This window comes from Sinocyclocheilus grahami, unplaced genomic scaffold (assembly GCF_001515645.1).
Source record: "Sinocyclocheilus grahami isolate Dianchi unplaced genomic scaffold, SAMN03320097.WGS_v1.1 scaffold999.1, whole genome shotgun sequence".
In the NCBI taxonomy this organism is placed as follows: Eukaryota; Metazoa; Chordata; class Actinopteri; order Cypriniformes; family Cyprinidae; genus Sinocyclocheilus; species Sinocyclocheilus grahami.
The window spans coordinates 467171-489557 of NW_015506178.1; the positions used below are offsets into that span (position 1 = coordinate 467171).

The 22387-nt window shown below is 34.2% G+C and overlaps 1 protein-coding gene across 1 annotated transcript in view; it reads left to right on the forward strand.

Annotated features, from left to right (window-relative positions):
- Positions 1–22387, forward strand: part of LOC107565391 (probable E3 ubiquitin-protein ligase HERC1) — an 85822-nt gene that overhangs the window by 53296 nt on the left and 10139 nt on the right. The window contains exons 32-54 of the mRNA XM_016250615.1: positions 902–1199; positions 2568–3352; positions 4388–4589; positions 5103–5260; positions 6367–6450; positions 7496–7688; positions 8251–8514; positions 8592–8644; positions 8725–8922; positions 9012–9186; positions 10369–10618; positions 10812–11028; positions 12701–12963; positions 13073–13200; positions 13327–13451; positions 15244–15459; positions 15544–15665; positions 17555–17754; positions 19208–19322; positions 19509–19640; positions 19724–19825; positions 19918–20091; positions 21344–21649. Of these exons, the coding sequence (XP_016106101.1) occupies positions 902–1199; positions 2568–3352; positions 4388–4589; positions 5103–5260; positions 6367–6450; positions 7496–7688; positions 8251–8514; positions 8592–8644; positions 8725–8922; positions 9012–9186; positions 10369–10618; positions 10812–11028; positions 12701–12963; positions 13073–13200; positions 13327–13451; positions 15244–15459; positions 15544–15665; positions 17555–17754; positions 19208–19322; positions 19509–19640; positions 19724–19825; positions 19918–20091; positions 21344–21649 (4760 nt within the window). The remainder of the gene's footprint in view (positions 1–901; positions 1200–2567; positions 3353–4387; positions 4590–5102; positions 5261–6366; positions 6451–7495; positions 7689–8250; positions 8515–8591; positions 8645–8724; positions 8923–9011; positions 9187–10368; positions 10619–10811; positions 11029–12700; positions 12964–13072; positions 13201–13326; positions 13452–15243; positions 15460–15543; positions 15666–17554; positions 17755–19207; positions 19323–19508; positions 19641–19723; positions 19826–19917; positions 20092–21343; positions 21650–22387) is intronic.

Here is a 22387-nt window from a genome sequence, read left to right on the forward strand (position 1 = left end):
TAACATAAAACCATGTCTGCATTTGTGATCGGAGAAATGACAAACAACAAGCCCTACTCTACACTGCCCAAAAAACTTGCTTTAAATATATAAAATATAAAAACTCTTTAAATATAAAAAATTTACTTAGTCTTTGAGTCAGAACAGCCGGCATAAAGTAGTTTAGCTTTCACAACAAAACACAGCGTCAACCACGGCCTTTTCGAGCAGAGGCGGCGGGCTGAGTGAGAAGAAGCGGCGGGCTGTATTAGTATTATATGTAGTATTTCCTCAGCAACCAGCATGGATCAGCTCCAGGCATGACAAAGCAGATATCGTCCTCTTTTGGAAGACCAAACAAAGTAGTTTCGCTTTCACAACGAATCACACAGAATAAAAGTTACGCCTTCTTTCTTTGCGTGAACATTTGGGCGGCGTTATGCAAATCTTCCCACATAGTGATGTAGACATGTGGGGGCGTGTTAGAACGAGCCGTTTTAGGTAGGCTTGGCTGACTCTTAACTTTTATAAAGAATATCTCTTTGGATTTGAGACTTTAGTCTTTGCAACTTTACAGATCTTCTTTATGCACCAAGAGCTTGTAACACTCCAAAGAGAAAGGAAAAATTGAAATCGCATCATATGACCCCTTTAAAATAAAAAATTTAACAAAAACTAGCAGAAAAAGCAGACTAAATGTCTGCTAAATTAATACATGTAAATGTAAAAAACTAAATGTATACAAAAATGTATTCTAAATACATTTAGAAACTTTCTAGACTTTAAAATGTTGATTACTCGTCTTGTTTCCAGGAGCGTATATAATATAGAATTTTTCCCATGAATTACTTTTTAGAAAAGGCTTTTTGTAATCGCTATGCCAATTGTGTTTTAATGGTTAATATATTTCGTCCTCTGCCAGCAGGTCATCCCAATAAGGAGTCCGATGAGAAATGTGAGAGGGGCTCTGCTTGGGCAGATGTCGGGACATCGACAGACCACCTCTCTGGCCCAGCGGGGCTCTCTGACGCCCAGCTCAGTGTGTTGTGCACTGAAGTCTGGCCCGTCATGGCCCTGATCGGAGGGGTGGACAGCGGTCTCCGTGCTGGAGGGACCTGTCTGCACAAACCCAGCGGTCGACGGGCGACTCTGCTCGGGGTCTTGAAAGAGGGAAGCCCCTTGGCTAAGCTTCAGTGGGAGGAGACAGATTTTACTGTGAGGTAAGTACACAAATACATATATACAGTATTCTTACAGACGGTCAAATAAATGCAAGTTTCAAATGATTACATTTTATATTATAATTTAATATAATGATTTAATGTATTATGATTATTATTAATAATCAAAGAGGCAAAAGTAAAAAATAACAAATAATAATAAAAAATAATCAGTTAATATTGCTACTGTTTTTTATTTATTTATCATTTTATTTATTTATTTATTTATAATAAAATTTGTTTAATAGTTTCTATGTAATAATTAAATATAATAAAAAGAAAGGCAAAGGTCGGTTAAAATAATACACACAATATACACAAATAATAATTAATCATTATTGTCATATTTTTATTATTACTATTGTTTTTTTTAAATTACTTAAAATGTCTGTTTTATTATAAAATTTAAATGAAATTCCACCTATTTCATTTTAAATTTTGTCATGCAATTCATAGTAAAAATGCTCATTGTTTATAATTTTTTAGAGTAAAGGGTTCAAATTGGGGTGTTTGGGGGCTGCAAAAAATCTAAGCGAAAACAAAACTTTGTAAAATGTATTAAGTTCACAAGATATAATAAGATAAAATATATTTAATAATATTTTTCATGCATTTACTGAATTTGATATTTTGCTGTTTTTCATTTTATTTTAATAATGTATTTATTTTATTATAATGTATTCATTATAATGTAATAATTTACATCTCTATTTTTAGTTGTAAGAAATAAATATATCTAATATATTTTTTATACATCAGATTTGTTATTTATTATTTTTCATTTTTTATATGAAAGATTTATACATCTAACAATATTTTATTAGTGGTTGGAAGTAAATTTTGTCAGATTAATATTGCATTGATTTAGTTTGACTTTAGTGCAGTGACCATATAAAAGACTATTTCATTTTAGAAAAATGTGTTGTCTCTGTAATGTGACAGGTAATATTTTTCTTACACATTATAAATGTGTGTATGTGTATGTATATATGTATGTATATATATATATATATATATATATATATATATATATATACACACAATATACAAAACCTTTTAGAGTATAATAGTGTAGTGCTTTATGACTTAATGTTCTCCAGCACTGTCATTAGTTTCTATGTTCAGGTGCCATTGTAATTTTTTTGTATGTTATACCTGTCCTGTTCTTTTTGTCAGTTGCATGCATCTTTTTTCCTTTTCGATTTCTTCACTTCCCTTTTCTTGTATTGTCTTTTGTCCCCTTCATTTTTTTTCTAATCATGGTATCCTTTCCTTTCCACTCTTTTATTTCTGTCTTGCCCCTTCCGTCTCCCTCCTCTTTTCATCTTCATACTGCTTGTGACCTGCTGTGGTCCCGCTAACCCAAAGCTTCCTGAATTCTTGGTCACCCAGCGACACGCCTCTCTCCTCCCTGGAGCCGTGTGACGTCCCCCAGCTGGACATGTCCCGCTGCCGTGGCCTCAAGCCCTCCATGTTGTTCGACCTCATCCTGATGACCGGCATCTTAGAAGAGCAAGAGCCGCCTCCTGGATCATCCGAAACATCTGGATTGTCACGAAACCGAATCAGCTCTGAGGGCGGCCCGCGTAGAGAGCTGGAGAGATGTTTGGATGAGGACATCGCTCGTATTATGATGGATGAAGAGAGAATGAGCTGTCCGGTGGATGAGGACAGAAATAAAGTGGAAGAGAGGAGAGATGAGAACCAAGATGACACATTCAGATCCCTCATACAGTCAAACGAGGAGAGTGTTGGCACCCCCTGTCCACCAATACTTGCGCCACAACCCAGAGTGGACTTCTTTGCTTTGGAAATGCGCGCAGTCCGCATTTCCTACCTCCTTTTGGGGGCGCTAAAATCTCTGGCTGTCATTTTGAGCTGCGGGAAGTTCACAGATCTCCTGCTGGTTCCCAAATCAGATGCAGGGGTCAATGTAAGTAGCCCCGACCCAGCGAGAGCCTCTGCTGGTGGGGAGGAGAACGGCGAGCTGCGCTCTGTGCTGCAGTTTGTGGTGCGGAGCATGGTGAAGTGGGCCGTCAGAACCTGTCCGATCAAACAGGCCATGGCTTTATCAGACCTCGAGAGGGCCCAGATCATCATCTTTAAAGGAGTGCTGAGCAGACTGCACGAGGATGGAAGCAAAGAACACAAAGGTCTGGAGCTTTGGCAGCAACATGTGAACAATACAGTTTATTCAGTTGTTTACTACTTTTACTGTTGAATAATAATAATTAAACTTTTTAACTTGACTTGTAATAATAATATAATAATTAAATGTTTATATATTTGTTTATAATAATTCAGTAATTAATGTAATTTAATAATTGTAATATAATAATTTAATTAATTGTTTTACATATTATAACGCTATTAATTTATTTAATTATTAATATCATTTTAATATGATTTAATGTATTATAATTATTAATAGGCAAAAGTTAAAAAAAAAAAAAAAAATAGCTAATAGGCAAAAGTCTAATTGGCCAAAAAAATGTAAAAATTGCTAATAAAAATAATAAATTATTAATATTACTACTGTTTGTTTAATTATTTATTCATAATTTAATAACATTCATTTAATAATTTTAATATGATAATGAAATATAACAAAAAGAAAGGCAAAGGTCGGTAAAAATAATAATTCACAAAATATACAAAAATAATATCATCATCACATTTTTATTATTACTATTGTTTCTTTTTATATACTTAATATAATTTAATAACTAGCTTTATACTTAATATAATTTCATAATTTTATAATTTTAATACAATAATGCAATTTATTATTATTAATAGTAGTAGTATTTCATATAGCTTAGAAAGACAAACGTCTGGAAAAATAGCTAATAGTAATACATTATTATTATTAATGTTTATTTGTTTTTAAATGTATTAATATAATTTACTAACTTTTCATTTTAACTTTGAACTTTTAGAAGGCAGAAAGTCTGTAAAAAGAATAATACTTAATATATTTATTAATTTAATTTAGTAACGTTAGTATAATAATTTAATAGTAGTAGCACAGTAGCATTTCATGTAGCTTAGAAAGGAAAAATTCTATAATAATATCTACTACTACTACTAGTAATAATAATATTAACGTAGGCTTTTAATGTAATATTTGTTTGTTTTTTGTATATTCATTAATTGTACTCTTTGTTCTGTTGTTTCTGTGTACACAGATTCAGGAGGTCACTCGTCCTCTCAGCCCGTGTCCAAATCTTCCAGTTCAGTCTCGCTTTACAGCAACGGCTCTGAAGGCACCGCCATCTTCGGCCAATCAGCTTCACCCTCCACCAATGACCTCACAGCCTCGCTCCTCACCGCCCTGCAGGCTGACAGCCTGGAGAACTTTAACCCTTTCCTTCCCATCAACCTGCTACAGTGAGTTTCTCTTTCATCCAAGCCCAATTATTAACATTTAAAGAGTGTATTATAAAGGAACCTATGAATTAGTGAAGTCATTATAAAGTACTATGAAATAATGCCATTGTGTTGTAACATCTGAGGAGTAATTGTACTGTACAGTTTTTTTAATAACTGTGCTAGTCAATGTCAATTTGAAAGAAAGAGACATGAGACAAGGGTTTCTCACACACACACACTCTCACACACACACGGTAAACTCTCTGACATGCCTGGATATTCTCACTCCAGATCGGCGTCAACTGAGACACACACTCACACAAAGGTTACAGGTAAAGCCGTGGCTGTGTGTGTTATAACCTCATAAACACATGCTCCTCTTAACCTCAGGCATCTGAGCATGGCTTAATGACACCAGGGTGATTAACACCTGATCATAACACACGCTCAAGCTGAAGGTTTGCTCTAGAACAGGTGCTAGCGGTTCTCTTGTGTCTGTGTGTGCATGTGTGTGTGGCTGGGCTCCTCTAGGCGGATGGTACTGGCACGTTTTCCCACATTGGCAGGTCTCGTCCACAGTCCGGTTCTGCCCCCCGGGCTCAGCCTGACGAGCTCAGCCTCCTGTGAGGGCTTCACTGAGCAGCAGACCAGCTTCCTGGAGCCCTGCGGTCAGACCAGGACCCCCGTGGGTAAGACGTCCAGACAGACTGGAATATAAGTAGCATGTGGCATCCATGGACACAGTTCATATGGTCTAGTGATTTTTTTTTTTCAATTAGTTTTTATAAACTGATGTCAAGACCATGACGCCTGTGTATGTTTTACACTTGAGTCTTGCTTTGGAAGGATTTTTGGGTTTGTTACATACTGTACTCACTGATTGCAAAAAAAGTGTTTGGCTTTTTTGTGCATCTTTACACCCTGTTGAATGGCACATTGAATCTCACAATGAATTACAAATTTCTTTTATAAATATATTTATATTTTTTATGCACTGGGGTCCAAAACTTGAACACTAGTGAATAAATTGTCTAATTATTTTTATTTTATAAAAAATTAAATTATATTTTTATATTACACTTAATGTATTTAATTATATTATCAGTGTCAGTCTGTGTGAAAGGTTAATTGAAAAATAATACAAATTAAATCAATTAAAGTAAAGTTTGAGAATGTCTTAGTTTTTTTAATATCACAAATTTGATTAATGACTTAGAAATACTATCCTAACAATTTATACATTTCTGAATATTTTTTAATTATTATTTTTATATAAATTTTTATAAGAAACTGTTTTATGTAAATGAAAAAGATTCATACTTTTCAATGTGGATATTAAATTTTATTAGGGAAAAAAATGTAATTGGATATGTAGTCAATGTCAGATATTAAAGTTTATTAAGTGTAAAAAAAAATATGTAATGGAATTTGAAATGTATATGTAAATTAAAAAATCCTTCAATGTGGTCTCAGATATTAAACTTTGAGTGCAACAAAATATATAATGGAATTTGTAGTCCGTGTCAGATATTAAAGTTTATTAAGTGTAAAAAAATATATGTAATGGAATTTGAAATGTATGTGTGTGTGTGTGTGTAATGGAATTTGTAGTCCATGTGTCATTTTGTTGACCAATAAGTTCCCCAGTTCTCTAGCACTGTGCTATATTTTTTAAATGCAGATATTTTCTAAATAATTAAAAAACATTATATTTACCTTACTGACTGCATCAGTCAGCCCAGTCCAGACACATTCTGATGCATCACTGAATCACATTTTGATTTCTGTCCTTCAGAACAGCCCCAAGTGTTTGTCCCAGTGCGATTGCTTGAAATGGGCTTCTCAATGAGACACATCTACAGGGCCATGGAGGCAGCAGGTACCAGCGAGGGCTTGCAACATCTAGCCAGACTCATTCTTACCTGCTAAAGGGGACAATCATGTTACAATGCTTTATGAAATTTTCAAAGATTAAGAAGGATGGAAGAGTTGGATAATTATGTTGAGTTTTGTACTTTTGATTAGTGTATTTATTTATTTATTTTGTCTCTAATTATGTACTGCTGACTGCTGATGATGCTGTTATTACGGTAGATAGACTCATTACACTTCCCTATGAGATCCTGCTTCAATTCACCCCTCACTGTTTTCCCCACTAAAACACTCAGCTGAATCATGGGAAATGTTAGTGGTGCACCGCATGAAGTCTTATTTTCTATTATGAATGCTCTGTTCACAGTTCAACAAAGTTCAACTTATTTATATAAATATTTTGTATATATTTTAAATAATCATTTTATTGCATATTTACATTTTCTTAAACATTATAGTTATACAAAAATGTAATTATATATTTATTTTTTGTTCGCAAAGCCAACTTTTTAAAATAAGCCAATTCTTTTGTTTTGTCTAACAGTACTGAATTCAGATTTCTTTTTTCTTGCAATTACGAGTTTACATCCCACAATTTCAACTTTTTTTTCCCCACATTTTTTTTCAGAATATCTTGCAATTCTGAAATTGACCTGCAATTCTGACTTTGTCTTATATTCTGAAAAAAAAGACAGAATTGTTAGATAAAGATATATAAATAAGATATATAAATATAAATGTGAGAGAAAAAGTTGCAATTTTTTTTATCCCATGGTAGAAACAAGCTTCCATAGATTTCTAGTTTAATCAGTTCTGTATTAAAGTTTTCCTTCCCCATCTAGTCCAACAAGTCTGCTTCCATATTGTCTGTTTTTAAAATAAAATTATAGATTTGTTGAAAAAAAGTAATTCATATTCACTTTATAAGTTTCAAGCATTTATCATACACTTCAGACCAAATAGTTTTTAAGATCACGAGAAACTTGAATTCAGTCAAGTGTGTTTAAACGTTTTTTGAGTGTTCTCCCTGACCTCTTTGTGACCTCTCTCAGGGGTCACTGGAGAGGTGGACTCACGCACCATTGAGGTGCTGGCGAGCTGGATGCTGGAACATCCCATCACAGGAGAGGGCTCATCTGCATGGGGCGCCACTGATACGCCCTCCTCTGAAGGGCCAGAGACGGTCCAGTGCCCTGAGTCTCCAGCTCCTCTCACCCTACAGGAAAGCAGAGAACCCAACGAGAGGTGAAGTCATGCATACACTACATCCTAACCACTGATAAGACTCTCGTTCTTTCATTCATTATGTTTTTTAGCATTCTGTCATTCGTTCTATTTTTCTCTCTTTCATTCATTCTATTTTTCTGTTGTTGTCAATCATTCTATATTTCAATCATTCTGTCATTCATTCTATTTTTCTTTTGTTCTTTCATTTGTACTATTTTTTTTATCGTTCTGTCATTTCTGTTTTTATCTCGTTCTTTCATGTGTTCTATTTTTCTTTCATTCGTTCTATTTCTCTATCATTCTGTCATTCATTCTTTCTGTCTATTGTTCTATCATATTATTGTTGTCTATTATTTTGTCATTATTTCTATCATTTATTGTTTTGTATTTCTATCATACCTCATTTGTATTTCTACTTTATTATTATCATTTATATGTATTATCATTTATTTAATCATTCTCTGTGAATACTGTTGTTTGTTTCATCATTCTGGCTGTTTTTCTTTTAATATTATTTGTATATTTATGAATGTATTTTTGATTGCTCTCTCACTCTATCTCTCTTTTTGTCTCAGGGAAGAGAAGAGCACCCAGAGCCTCATGAGATGGTGGAGTGTGAGCTGTGTAACACACTCACCCTGCAGTTCAACAACCACATGAAGCGCCATCACCCGGGATGCGGTCAGAGCGCCAGTCGCCGTGGTTACCGCAGCAATGGAGCCTACGTGGACGGCTGGTTCGGAGGCGAATGCGGATCAGGCAGCCCATACTACCTCCTGTGCACTGCATGCAGGGAAAAGTACCTAGCCTCCAACCTGGGGGTTATGAGCTCCAAACAGGACAGGTGAAGATGAAAAAACGATGAACATGCTGTAGCCATTGACTTTTTGCTATATAACAACCCAGATGTTGTTCTTTCAGGGCAAGAGGCTTGGCGTCTGATCTGATTGGTCAATTAGATGGTACATCAGAAGGTATTTGTGCAAACTTTTAAATAACCAACACTATCCAGTTTAATAAATGAATGTGTAATGATGTAATGTCTCTGTATTAGATGAATGGGATCTAGGTAACCAGGAAGACTCGGATTCAGGCAGGCTTACAGGTTTGGAGGACTTTGGGATTCTTCTGAGGCCTTTGGGTCTGAGTGAGAAGAAGCCCGTGCCCGACCCAATCCCCTTCACTGAACACGACCCACTTGGAGCCCTCGTTAGTGGCTCGGTCAGCGGAGACAACAACCTGCTTTACAAAGGTAATGTTCTTATTTTGTTTCATGTTTCCTACAAGAGCTTCCAAAATCTCAGTGAAATGCAGCAGGTTGTTGTTTGTTTCTGTGTGTAGGTGTTGTCAGCACCGAACTGAAGAGCTCCTCGGTTCCTCTGAGTCTCGGGCAGCAGGCAGCATCCCTGCGGGAGCCCCAGGAGAGACTGTTGGCTCTGAGGAGAGTCGTCACCACCGCTCAGATCCTGCTGGCCTACAGTATGGTGATGAGAGCTCTCTCACAGACCTCCACCAGGTAACAACCACTCGTACCTGACTTCCCTCAGCAGTAAATATATCATCTGCTCGGTGAACTCCCTCTCACCGAATCTGACATGTCCTACTGTGATGGATCCATCAATGTCTGACTGACCTGCACGGAATCTGAGCCTTGCAGAATTCCATTATTCACCCATCAACATCACACTCATTACTCACAAATGTGTTACCCTTCCCTTGGCCATTTCATTTTATTTGACTAATTTGTTTATTCTTTTTACTTTATTTAAATCCATTTTGCAAAATCCTTACAGATATATAATAAATATATACATGTAATATAAATATATATAATATTTTTTTTTCACTAAGACTTTTCCTCAAAAAACCCCAAAAAACAAAGTAACAAAAAAAACAAAATTTTGCATTAGTTTTATTATTTTGTATTATTTCTTTCTGCTCCCAGTAAGAGTGTAGTTCTCAGCATAGATTAACATGGTTACTAGATGGTATATGGTTAATATATCTAAATGAATTCCACAGAATTTTTCAGATTTTACCCCAAAATACTTTTTTTTCACACAAATCCAAAATTTCTGTTGATTTCCTGACTATGATTATTTTAATGTTCAAAAACAAAAAAAAAGAAAAGAAATAGAAAATAAAAAATACATAGAATATTTAAATTTGATTTAAATCGTTTTGTTGGGAAAAAGTCAGTTATTTTGTATTTGAAACCCTAAAATGTATTACTGTTATGATCTGTAGATTTTCTGACTGATTTTGTGTATTTTTCAGAAACTTTAAAAAAGCAGAATATTAAACATTTATCAAACTTGATGTAAATAATTTTGTGGGAAAAAGTCTGTTTTGTGTTTTTGTCAATTATAAATCATTTTAATGAATACTGTATTAATGAGGAGTTCAAGTCAACATGAAATGGAAATGAACTGTCATTGCATCTTATTGTTAACGATTCATTTATGCATACGTTTAATTTTTTTGTCCTCGTAATCTATAATCAAATTAATTTCTATTGAAACAACAGACTTCTTTCTTGTGGTGTATGTGGTGCACTTCTCCAGTCATTTAGCCAGTTTAAACCCCGCCCCTTTTTTTTACAATCGACTGCAAGCCCTTCATTTTTTTTTTTTGATAATCCATATCGAATGTACAAATATAAATATACACATTGTGTATCTGTCACCATATGTTTCAGTAGTTCAGTGTGTAATCAGTCCAGTGGTCTGGAGGCTCTGGGTCTGGCTGACATCCGTATCCTGGTGCGGCTGATGTGTCTGGCAGTGGGGGGGCGTGTCCACACAGGCATGGACCAGCAGGGAATGGGGCGTGGCTCTATGAGCGATCGCACAGGCTCCGCCTTCCTGTCCTTCCTCAGCTCTGCTATCGGCAGTTTAGTGTCCCAAAGTCCTGCTGCCTACAGAGAGTTAGTGGACATCTGCACTCAGGTACTCTCTCTCTCTCTCTCTCTCTCTCTCTCTCTCTCTCTCCTCCCTACCAACCATCTTTCTTGTCTCCTCTGCTAATGTTTCTCACCTCATTATCCTTGCTATGCTCTTCATCATTCTCTGCTTTCAGCTCATTTAATCATCCTGCCTTCTGCCTAATCATGCTGTCTCACCTGCATGTCCTTCCTCTCAGGATCTCATGGCAGCAGCTACAGGGATGAACATCAGCGCTATCACCGGTCCGCAGCAGAGGATGAGGCAAAGCTCTGCCCTCAAGGGGGCGCCACAGGAGCCGAGAGAACTGACCCCTCCCACCTTCCTGGTCACACAGAGTCTGGTGTCCCTCCTGACAGAGAAAGGCGTTCGATACCGTTATAATGTGGAAAGAAGTGATTCCACTGAATCAAAGGGTGAAGAATTTCTCAAAACAGTACATATATTTTAAATGTTTCATAAATGTTTTAGTTTAGTTTAGACCAGCGATTTCCAAACCTTGGACCTGAAATATTTAAGTGAAGTACCTCCTGAAATTTCAACACGTTTGCATAATTGTTTTTTATTTTTTTTTATAATAGTTAATGGTCACATGACATAAAATGTAATACTTGTTATATTTATAAATATAATACTTATTTATTAATATTTAAAATATAATATTTAAATTAAATATGTATAGTAAAATATAAAATATTAATACTAATAATTTATATGAATAATTATTAAAATTATTTAAGTGTTTACATTTTATTATTACATTTACTCTAGTTTTTCTTTTCATTATCAGCTTTTTATCAATCCCACTGTCATGGAAATCTTGCAAGTAGGATATTTTTTTTTATTTGTTTATTGTAATTTTACATTTTTATTATAAAATTTTTTGTTAATATTTCAATCATTTTAAAACACATTTGCAAATTTGTCGTTCTTTGTCAGATGATGGTCACATATGTTTTTTAGCATTCTGTCATTCGTTCTATTTTTCTCTCTTTCATTCATTCTATTTTTCTGTTGTTGTCATTCATTCTATATTTCAATCATTCTGTCATTATTCTATTTTTCTTTTGTTCTTTCATTTGTACTTTTTTTATCGTTCTGTCATTTCTGTTTTTATCTCATTCTTTCATGTGTTCTATTTTTCTTTCATTCGTTCTATTTCTCTATCATTCTGTCATTCATTCATTCTTTCTGTCTATTGTTCTATCATATTATTGTTGTCTATCATTTTGTCATTATTTCTATCATTTATTGTTTTGTATTTCTATCATACCTCATTTGTATTTCTACTTTATTATGATCATTTATATGTATTATCATTTATTTAATCATTCTCTGTGAATACTGTTGTTTGTTTCATCATTCTGGCTGTTTTTCTTTTAATATTATTTGTATATTTATGAATGTCAGGATATTTTTTTTTATTTGTTTATTGTAATTTTACATTTTTATTATTAAATTTTTTGTTAATATTTCAATCATTTTAAAACACATTTGCAAATTTGTCGTTCTTTGTCAGATGATGGTCACATGACAATAATTATAGTAAAAATACTATAATTAAAATAAATATTGATATTTTGTCACTGTCATGGAAAACCTGTAAGTATATCAGGATTTGTATTATTATTATTATTTTTTAATTCATTATTAGTTTTTATTAACTTTTAATAAATCTCACTGTCATGGAAATCCTAAAAGTATCAGGAAATTTTAATTTTTTGTTTAAACTGTTTATTGAAGATTCAAATAATTTTACACTTATGATTACCAGGTCTGGAAATCATAATAAGGAAATGTCTATAATAAATAAAAATATTTTCTAGTTATGCTTGTCTCTAAAATATGTCATTGGTTAAAAGTTGTTCCTTGAGAATGCAGTGTCTAAATAAATAAATAAATAACCAGTAATCTTGATTGGCTGGAAAACTTACAGTATGAAAAAGTCATGGACAGTGGTCAAAAGTTTTGGGAACCCTGCTGATTTTAATTCTAGTGACTCTCTTAGGTACCTATATATAATTTTGAAATGGCAGTTAATGATTTGGAATTAACTTATCCTAATTAACTCCGCATGTGATTGGACAGAAGGTGGAAGCCCTCCACCCTCAGGTCCTCCTCTCTCTCAAGCTGGAGTGCGGGTCGGGCCGCTGGAGCTGGCTAATGCTCTCGCTGCCTGTGCCCTCTCGGCCAGGCTGACCAGCAGACACCGACAGTGGGCGGCACAACAGCTGGTCCAGGCCTTGGCGGTCTCTGAGAAAGACAACACGGCCAGACCCCAGACATACAGCGACATGGCCGGAGATCTGCACAAGTGTCCCATCAAGAAGCTGGAAGGACATCAGAACAGGGTAAAGAAGATGTAGATACAGTAGAAACACTTAAAGAAACATGCTAGATGTCTTGCAAGTCTCTCTCTCTATGTCGTGGCTTGTTCCTGATTGGCTGCTGTGTTTGTAGGTGAGCAGCTGCAGCTGGAGTTCAGAACAAGGTCTGTTGGCCACCGGCTCTCAGGACGGGACTGTTCGACTGTGGGCTGTAACGCCGAACACCGCAGAACTGCAGCACACACACACCTGCAGCGTCAGGTGAGACTCCCTGTTTTTTGTCTCTTTGATTAGGAAAGGGAGAAATTCCAAATGTTTCCTAGGTCTGTTGGGAAATAATTTTTCTGTTGAATGAGACCGTTATGTGTTTGTGTGTGGTCTCTGCAGTGAGGATGCTCAGAGCTCAGATTGTTCAATGGGATCGCATTTGCTGTCCGCTGTATCGTGGAGCGCAGGGGGAACTCTATTGGCCGCCTTCCAGAACAAACTCATCAACATCTGGACCGTCAGTGGTCAGACCAGCATCCTGCTGTCACATTTACACACACACATAGCACTACTGCTGTAAAATCTTATATGTAATCGAACGGGCATGCAGTAATTTATAACTGATTGTAAGAGCAAGTAAACTTGAAGACAATATGAATGCAATGTTATCTCTATTTACTTATTAATTGTTTCTGGACTTATTGTGCACAATACATCAGTGCATGTTATTCTGAAGAAAAAAGTTTGTTACCATAATCTTAATATGGTAAGCATCAAAATAACTTTATTTGCTTCTGAAACAATGCTGATGTAACCAGTGATAATTTAGTATTATGTATACACTATAATAGTATTTATCAATTGATTTATACATTATATTATATACTATTATAGCATTTACTAACATTTTGAATTAGCTTTTATAGGCAACCCTTTACTTAAATCCTTTAAGTATAATGCATTATAAAAGTAGATTTAATGCATTCGTTATCCCTTGTAATGCACTTTATAATGCATTGTACAATCTCATGAATAATTGTAACCACAGTTAATACATTATAACTCTTATCAATTCATTGTTACATTGCATTTAAATTTGGTTATAATTATTTACGATAAGATATAATGTATTACGACGCACATTATGAATAATTATAATGCATTATATACTTTAAAGGAACCCTCCACTATTTTTGAAAATGGGCTCATTTTCCAACTCCTCTAGAGTTAAACAGTTGAGTTTTACCGTTTTCGAATCCATTCAGCCGATCTCGGGGTCTGGCGGTAGCACTTTTAGCTTAGCTTAGCATAGATCATTGAATCTGATTCAATCTGAATACCCAGCTAGGTAACTTCCAATAAGCCTATTTTCAGCCGCTGCGTAATATCTTAGTGCACGATGTAACTACAGAAGAGTCAAGTTTTAAATAAGAAAAATATAGAAACTCTTTGGTCATTTTTGAGCGAGATGCTAACGGTCTAATCAGATTCAATGATCTAAGCCAGACCAGGAGATCGGCTGAATGGATTCGAAAACGGTAAAACTCAACTGTTTAACTCTAGGGGAGTTGGAAAATGAGCCTATTTTCAAAAATAGTGGAGTGTTCCTTTAATAACCCTTTTTAATGCATTAATACATAAAGGCTTTAAGTAAAGTGTTACTCCTTTATTTTTATTTTCAAGTTTTATTTTAAGTTTTAGTAATTTTGCTGAGCTTTTGTCATTTTTGTTAGTTTTCTAATATTTCTATTTTGCTTTAATTATATTTATCTCATAGTTGTAGTAATTGTAGTACTTAAACTTTATTTTGTAGTACTTAGACATTACTTTTAATTAGATTTTTTTAAAATAAATGTTTCATCTAATATGTAATTTTAATTAAATTTTAGCTTTATTTTAATTACCAAAATAATTTTTAATACTGTCAGGTTTAGTTTTAGGTAACCTCAACAACATTGGATGTAGTGTGGTTGGGGCAAAATATTTACAAATATTTAAATCAACATATTCATAAACAATAATGAATTTTTTTTTTTTTTTCTTTTTACAAAAATGTGAGTAATGCATGTCTGTGCAAAAGTCACCAGTAAGATGCTTTGGTAGTGTGTTCTGTGGGATGTTTTTCACTCATTTTATCAACTTTATTAGTGGTTGTTGTCTTTACTTATAATTTCATAGCCTAACATTCACAATCCAGGCAAGTCTTGGTGGATAAAACCTGCAGTATATCATGTGCATCTTCAAATATCCTGGACAAAGTGGTTGTATTATACAGGCACCTTTTGAAAGCGTTTGTGTTTGTCTTCTTTCCTGTAGGTGCTCAGGCACACATGGAGGCTCAATCCTCCTGGGTCACTGCACTCTCGTGGGTTCAGACCTCCACTCCGTTCCTCAGTCAGGAAGCCTGCAGTCAGGTCAGCCCTCCTGAGAGTCTGCTGGTGGGCCGGCTGGACGGCTCCCTCTGCTGGCTGGAGGTCACAGACGACTTGAGGGTGGAGCGAACAGAGCTCACTCACTGCTACAGGAAAGAAGGTTAGTCCATAAATGTGCTGAAGATCTCAGTTTGAATGTGTGTTCATTAATTCAGTGGTGAATGACTATCACTGTGTTTTTTAGCTCCTCAGTGTCTGGCCTGGTACAGTGTTGATAAACCCTTTGCCATGGGCTATCCCGATGGCAAAATTCTACTAGCAACAGCAGACGAAATCGACCCGCCTATTCTGCTAACAGCATTTCCTGTGAGTATGGAGTCCTCAAAACAAAGACAAACACTTCATTCACCAATAATGATGGTCTGGTCAATAATGATGTCTGGTTATTTGTTTGGACTAATTAAAATTGTTTGCTTGTAAGCATTTGTAAGACAATGGACTGGAAGTGATATGAATTATAAGCAACGCTATGTTTTAGAAAATATTTTCTTCAATAATTTTTTTTTCACAAAAATGGCATAAAATATAATAAGTAAATTAATACAATACTAGCAACAGCAGAGAGCTACGAAATCGACCCGCCCATTCTGCTAACAGCATTTCCTGTGAGTATGGAGTCCTCAAAACAAAGACAAACACTTCATTCACCAATAATGATGGTCTGGTCAATAATGATGTCTGGTTAGAGAATAAATCATTTGTTTGGACTAATTAATATTGTTTGCTTGTAAGCATTTGTAAGACAATGGACTGGAAGTGATATGAATTATAAGCAACGCAATGTTTTAGAAAATATTTTCTTCAATAATTTTTTTTTCACAAAAATGGCATAAAATATAATAAGTAAATTAATACAATTTAATCAGTGATGGCGATGAACAGTAATATTTAAAAATATTTAAATCGTGTATGGGTCAAAGACGTTAAGGTGTCCGCATCAAAAGAAATGTACAAAAGTGATTTTATGGCCATAGAAAGCACATTAAATGCAAGTAAAGTGTCTACATTTAAGGTTTGAAATACGTTTTTGAAGAATAAAATGTCAAAATTGAAATAATGTTCCATTGTCATTGTGACACTTATAGTTATGTAAAAATTTTACATTTTTTTTTTTTTTTTGGAAAAACAACAACAATTTAAAGCAGTATTGTTTTTGTGCTTCAACCCTATTTTCTTCCTGACAAATGGCCAAAACCTAGGATAGTGGCAAATTTAAAAAAATTTAAATAAGAACTAATTAGTATTTGGGATGAAAGTAATTCGTTTTTTAATGTCATAAATTTATTTTTGTTGTAAATATGCCTAACAAGATTGTTACAATGAATGACATTTTAGTTGGTGTCTTCTGTAAATCAGGGGTAAATGTATGATATTTATTTTTTGCTCAGAAAAACAAAAATACAATTACATGAATTACATTTTTTTTTTTTTTTTGGAAAAACAACAACAATTTAAAGCAGTATTGTTTTTGTGCTTCAACCCTTTTTCGTCTTTGGCCCGTATATATGTATATTCTTTTTTTATATATTTTTAACAAAATTAATGCATTTATTCAGCAAAGGTGTATTCAATTGATCAAAAGTTGATAGTAAAGACATTTATAATGTTACAAAAGATTTGCGTTTCAAATAAATGTATTGTTACACAAATAATTATTTGCAAAAATATTAAGCAGCTCAGCTCTTTTCAACAGTTGTGTAATAATAATAAATAATAATCATTAATAATATGTTTCTTTAGCTCCAATTCAGCATATTAGAATGATTTCTGAAGGATCATGTGACACTGGAGTAATGATGCTGAAAATTCAGCTTTGCATCACAGGAATAAATTAAATTTTAAAATATATTCAAATAGAAAACAGTTATTTTAAATCGCAGTAGTATTTCACAATATTACTGTTTCTACTGTACTTTTGTCTTGCTGAGAATAAGAGAATTCCTTCAAAACATAAAAAATCTGGCCACCCATAAACCTTTAAACTGTAGTGCATTTCATTACAAAAATACATGTTTTCATTCGATAAAATGCAACATGGAGACTTTTGGGAAACTTTTGAATGATGACCTGAACAAACCAAATGAACTGAATGAATGAAATGAATTGGGTTTCTTCACACATTTCAGACAGATTGAAACTGAACACATACTTTGACACAAATAAACCCATATGTTTTGATGCTTTTATGTTCACAGGAGAGTGTGAGTGCGCTCAGGTGGGACCCTACCGGTCATCTGCTGCTGTCTGTGGGCCGCTCTGAGGTGGTGAAGATCTGGGGTCGTGCCAGCGGTGCGTGGCTCACCCTCCACTCTCTGTTCCACACGGGCACTGTCAACACGGCCGAGTGGTGCCCTCTGCCCGGGAGAGGACCGGAGCCTCGCCTTATGATGGCAGTGTAAGTGTGCCATATGCTTAATAATCATCACAGCGATTTTCAGAACCAGATGCCCCCACCTACTTTACTATTTAGCAAATTGTTGGGAGTGTTAACTACTCATTTCACTCCCAAAAAATCCATTTACATGTAGAATTCTTAAAATGGCAATGCAATGGAAATAGAAACCAGTGTTATTTTATAGTATAATTGAGATGCTATTACAGTTTTTGTTAATATTTTGGAATTAAAAAAAATATTTTATACTTTCATATTAATTTTAGTTAAAGTTTTAGTAATTTAGTTGTTTTTAAATATGTCTGTATAGTTTTTATGAATTTTTATTTCAGTTTTAGTTTCATTTATTTTAGGACATCAAGTTAAACTAAACGAGAAATGTTGCAATGGAAGTTTTTTATATTATATTTCATCAATGGAAGTTTTTTTTATATTATATTTCATTAAAGTAACATTTTTATTTTTTTTGTCAGCTATAATACTACCCAGGTAGCAACAGATTTTTCTTCGATATTATGACAAATCAGAGTGTAACAAATTATCAAAAAGAAAAAAACATAGCGTGACATTTTATTTCAACAATACAATTTAAAAATGACAAATACACAGGTAAATTGTTCATAATAAGAGCTGCGACATTCATTTAGATAATAGATAGTAAAAGAACTTTTAGAACAGAAGTAAAAACCTAAAGGTCAGAGAAAGGGTGGAAAATCGACAAAAAAGTGTAAAATTAAATGGTGACTTTGGTGGGAAAAACATTAACATTATAAGTAAGAATCAAATCGAGTGGTCTTAAAATGTTACAAAAGTGTATAAAATGGCACTATTATTATTTTTCACACCATTAACGTGAAGATTGGGTACAAGATATCTATATTATATTTCATTAAAGTAACATTTTTATTTTTTTTGTCAGCTATAATAACCCAGGTAGCAACATATTTTTCTTCGATATTATGACAAATCAGAGTGTAACAAATTATCAAAAAGAAAAAAACATAGCGTGACATTTTATTTCAACAATACAATTTAAAAATGACAAATACACAGGTAAATTGTTCATAATAAGAGCTGCGACATTCATTTAGATAATAGATAGTAAAAGAACTTTTAGAACAGAAGTAAAAACCTAAAGGTCAGAGAAAGGGTGGAAAATCGACAAAAAAGTGTAAAATTAAATGGTGACTTTGGTGGGAAAAACATTAACATTATAAGTAAGAATCAAATCGAGTGGTCTTAAAATGTTACAAAAGTGTATAAAATGGCACTATTATTATTTTTCACACCATTAACGTGAAGATTGGGTACAAGATATCTCAGAGGAGAGCTTTAAATGTGTACTTCATGAAGTATTTTTAGGATATGTAGACGTTTATCGGTTATATTGGTACTCAAGGATGCACAGGTGTCTAATCCATCATCTAAATGTTAAGATTTTCCTTTATTTCCTCAGTGGATGTCAAAATGGCCTCCTGTATGTGTGGAATCTTCCTCAAGGGGGTGCTAATGTCTCGGTGCCCAATTTCCTCACCCCGTCTACCAGCCAAGACAAGAGCAGTGCCAGCAAGGTCAGAATGATTTATTTTTGTTTTGTTTTTTGGGGAGATAATTTAGCCTTCTTATTTATTGCCTGTTTAAGCTCACCTTTTAATGAACTTTCTTACTGTTAGATTATTTGCCACTAAATGTATTTTTTGGAGTGTGTTAGGACAGTTTAAGGAAGCTGTGTGTGTGTGTGTTTTTTTGTGTTTTAGCGGTGTAATGCTAAATGTGTGTTCCGCCTGAGTGGACACATTACCGCGGTAAAGACCCTGTCATTTTGTCCCAGTGGACTTGCGCTCGTGTCTGGAGGAATCGGAGGGGTGCTCAACATCTGGTCTCTCAGGGTAAGTCAAACGCTTCTTATAGGTATTTCTTTTATTAGCTTTACAAAGCTCCTGTTTTTGTTTGTAACTCCCCTGTGTTCTAGGATGGTTCGGTCCTGCAGACTGTGGTTACAGGAATGGGCTCTGTGGTTTGTGCCACCTGGATCCCACACATAGGGGTGACCGCTTGTTCTAGAAGATCTAAGGTACCGAACACTTTCTGAAAAAGTGTTTCAATCAATTAATGTTTAATCTAAAAATGTGTAAGTAATGTTTAATTCTGTTTCTCCTATCTCAGGATGTTTTGCTAATTCGCTGTACCCCAGACTGGATCTCTCAGAATCACGTTCTGGCCTCCTGCCGTTCCGCTCTACGCAGTCAGGGCATTCTGGGATTGAATCGTGCCCCCTGCATGGCCGTCTTTCTTGAGCGCCTTCCCACATTGCTTCAGGAGCAGTACAACTATGAGAAAGTATGTGCAGTTTCTCATCAAAACTGAAAACTCAACATTCACTCCATTTATTGTTCATGTAATGAGATATATTTTGTGTTGTCTTTGTGTTGCGGACGATAACTGAAAAATATTACGTATAAATCTATGCTATTTTTTAAAAGACAAAGAATAAATAAACACACTAAAGACAAGGGAAAACTATATTTAAAAAAATAATGGCCTTAAAGGGGGAAATGTTGCTATAATCTTTTACTATCCCTTTAAGTTAGTGCTAGATAGTAATCTAAATAACAAAATCGGCAAAAATACTTATCCACACGCGACTATTTTATATTCTATTTATTATTTTTCAAATTGATATCGGCCAATAAAATACAATTCAAATTAAATGAAAATTGCTAATATTTACAAAATATAGTCACATACAAATTTTTTAATATTCAGGAGATATTCTATTTTTTTTATCAGATATCAAATTGAAAGATTATATGTAAATGTTATTGTTATTTTTTTATTTGTTTTTGTTTGTTTGTAAATATAATGTTAAATTATCGTATCAATTCAGGATAAGGGATAATTATTTTTGAACTTGCCATGAATATAACATTTGATGCTGAAAAGATGTTAATTGAAATACAATTATACTCCATTTAAATTAATTTTGGAGTAACTTTATGGGTAGATTTTGATCATAAAATGTGCTTATAAAACAGTAAAATCTGTAGAAGTGCGCTTTGTTTTGAAATGAGTTCTTGAAGTCTTCTAGAATGCTGTAGAAATGAAATAACTGTATTCATTACATTAGGATAACTGACACATACTTTACATATTTGCCTCAGTTCTGATCCAGTCTGAGTTTCTGCTGAGGCTCAGTTTGTTCTGCTGGCATATTGACTCTTTGCCCCGTTTTGCTGCAGAGTTTCACTTAACAGTCTCTATTAACAGCTCATTATTGTCCACGGTTAAACAGCAGAGATCTCCTGCAGTCTGCTGAGGAGAGACCAGAGTCAGTCAGTTCACTGCAGCTCTCTGGGTCAACATCACCTCAGCGCCACCTAGTTTTACTTCCTACTTCATCAATTTATATTTTAAAATGTATTAAAATAGACGTAATAGTTCACAGTATTCATACTAGTTCACAGTATTTTTGGTGAGCTTCTTTAAATTTAAACCTTAATTATTCCAAAATTATTTATATGAAAATGGTATTCTCAGTGCATTATAGATATTATATAACATCATATCCTTTCATGTGTGTGTCGTTCCTCAGAGTCATGTGATGGCGGGCGATCAGTTGACCCACAGTGCCTTTCTTCAGAGTCTGGCCACTCTGGCCATGGGTCTCTTCTTGGATCAGTTACTGTGCTGTCAGTCCAGACCGCCTCATCACAGCGGGACGGGGCCGGATCAGGACGTGCCCCCTGGATCCTTCTGCCCCTCAGAGTGGAACTGGCTTTCCATCTATTCAACCACAGTGAAGAGCGCAGAGGCGTTTGCTCGTGGCACCGCCTTCCCAGAATCCTTCATTGCACCTGAATTCCATCATTCTGGATCCACGGAGTTGACCAAACCATTGGTAAGATGCAAAGGAATTAATCCTTGTGAAATACTTGAAGGATATTTGTATATCTGCTTATAATGTTAGTAAGGTTTCTTTGCACAAAAAAACAACATCATTTATTCAAGACCTTTTTTGACTCGTTTTGACACTTGGAATATTAAATGAGCTGTTTTTGCTGCTTTACTTATACATAACAAGGATTAAAATGAAAAAAAGAAATTAATAAAAAGTCAAATAATAAAAAATGACAGACTAAGTAAGCATAAAAGGATGTAAACAATGAAATAATGGCAATACTAGTGCAATCAGTATTGGGAAAAAAATGCAGTAAAGTATAAAACTAATTTTTATTTTATAGTTTTTCCTTTAACCTTTTTATATTTTATTCAGATTTTCATGTAATTTTTGGAATTAAATGTTGTATTATGATTCGTTACAGTGTATTATAGTAAGGTAAAACTGAAACTAAAATGAAAACAATAAACATTTTTATTATTTAAAATGTCAACTGAAATAAAATAAATATATTTAAAAATATATGTTTCAGCTAGTTGCAAAGGCAGCATTTGCAAAGGCAACATTCAAGTTGATGTACTAAAATAACTAAAACTAAAAATGAATAAAACATGTACATGACTAATGTGTAATGTACAAAACATACAACAAAATTACTAAAACTTTAACTAAAATTAAAACGAAAACCGAAAAATAAAAACTGGTTCAAAATATGAATAAAATCTATAATAGTACCTC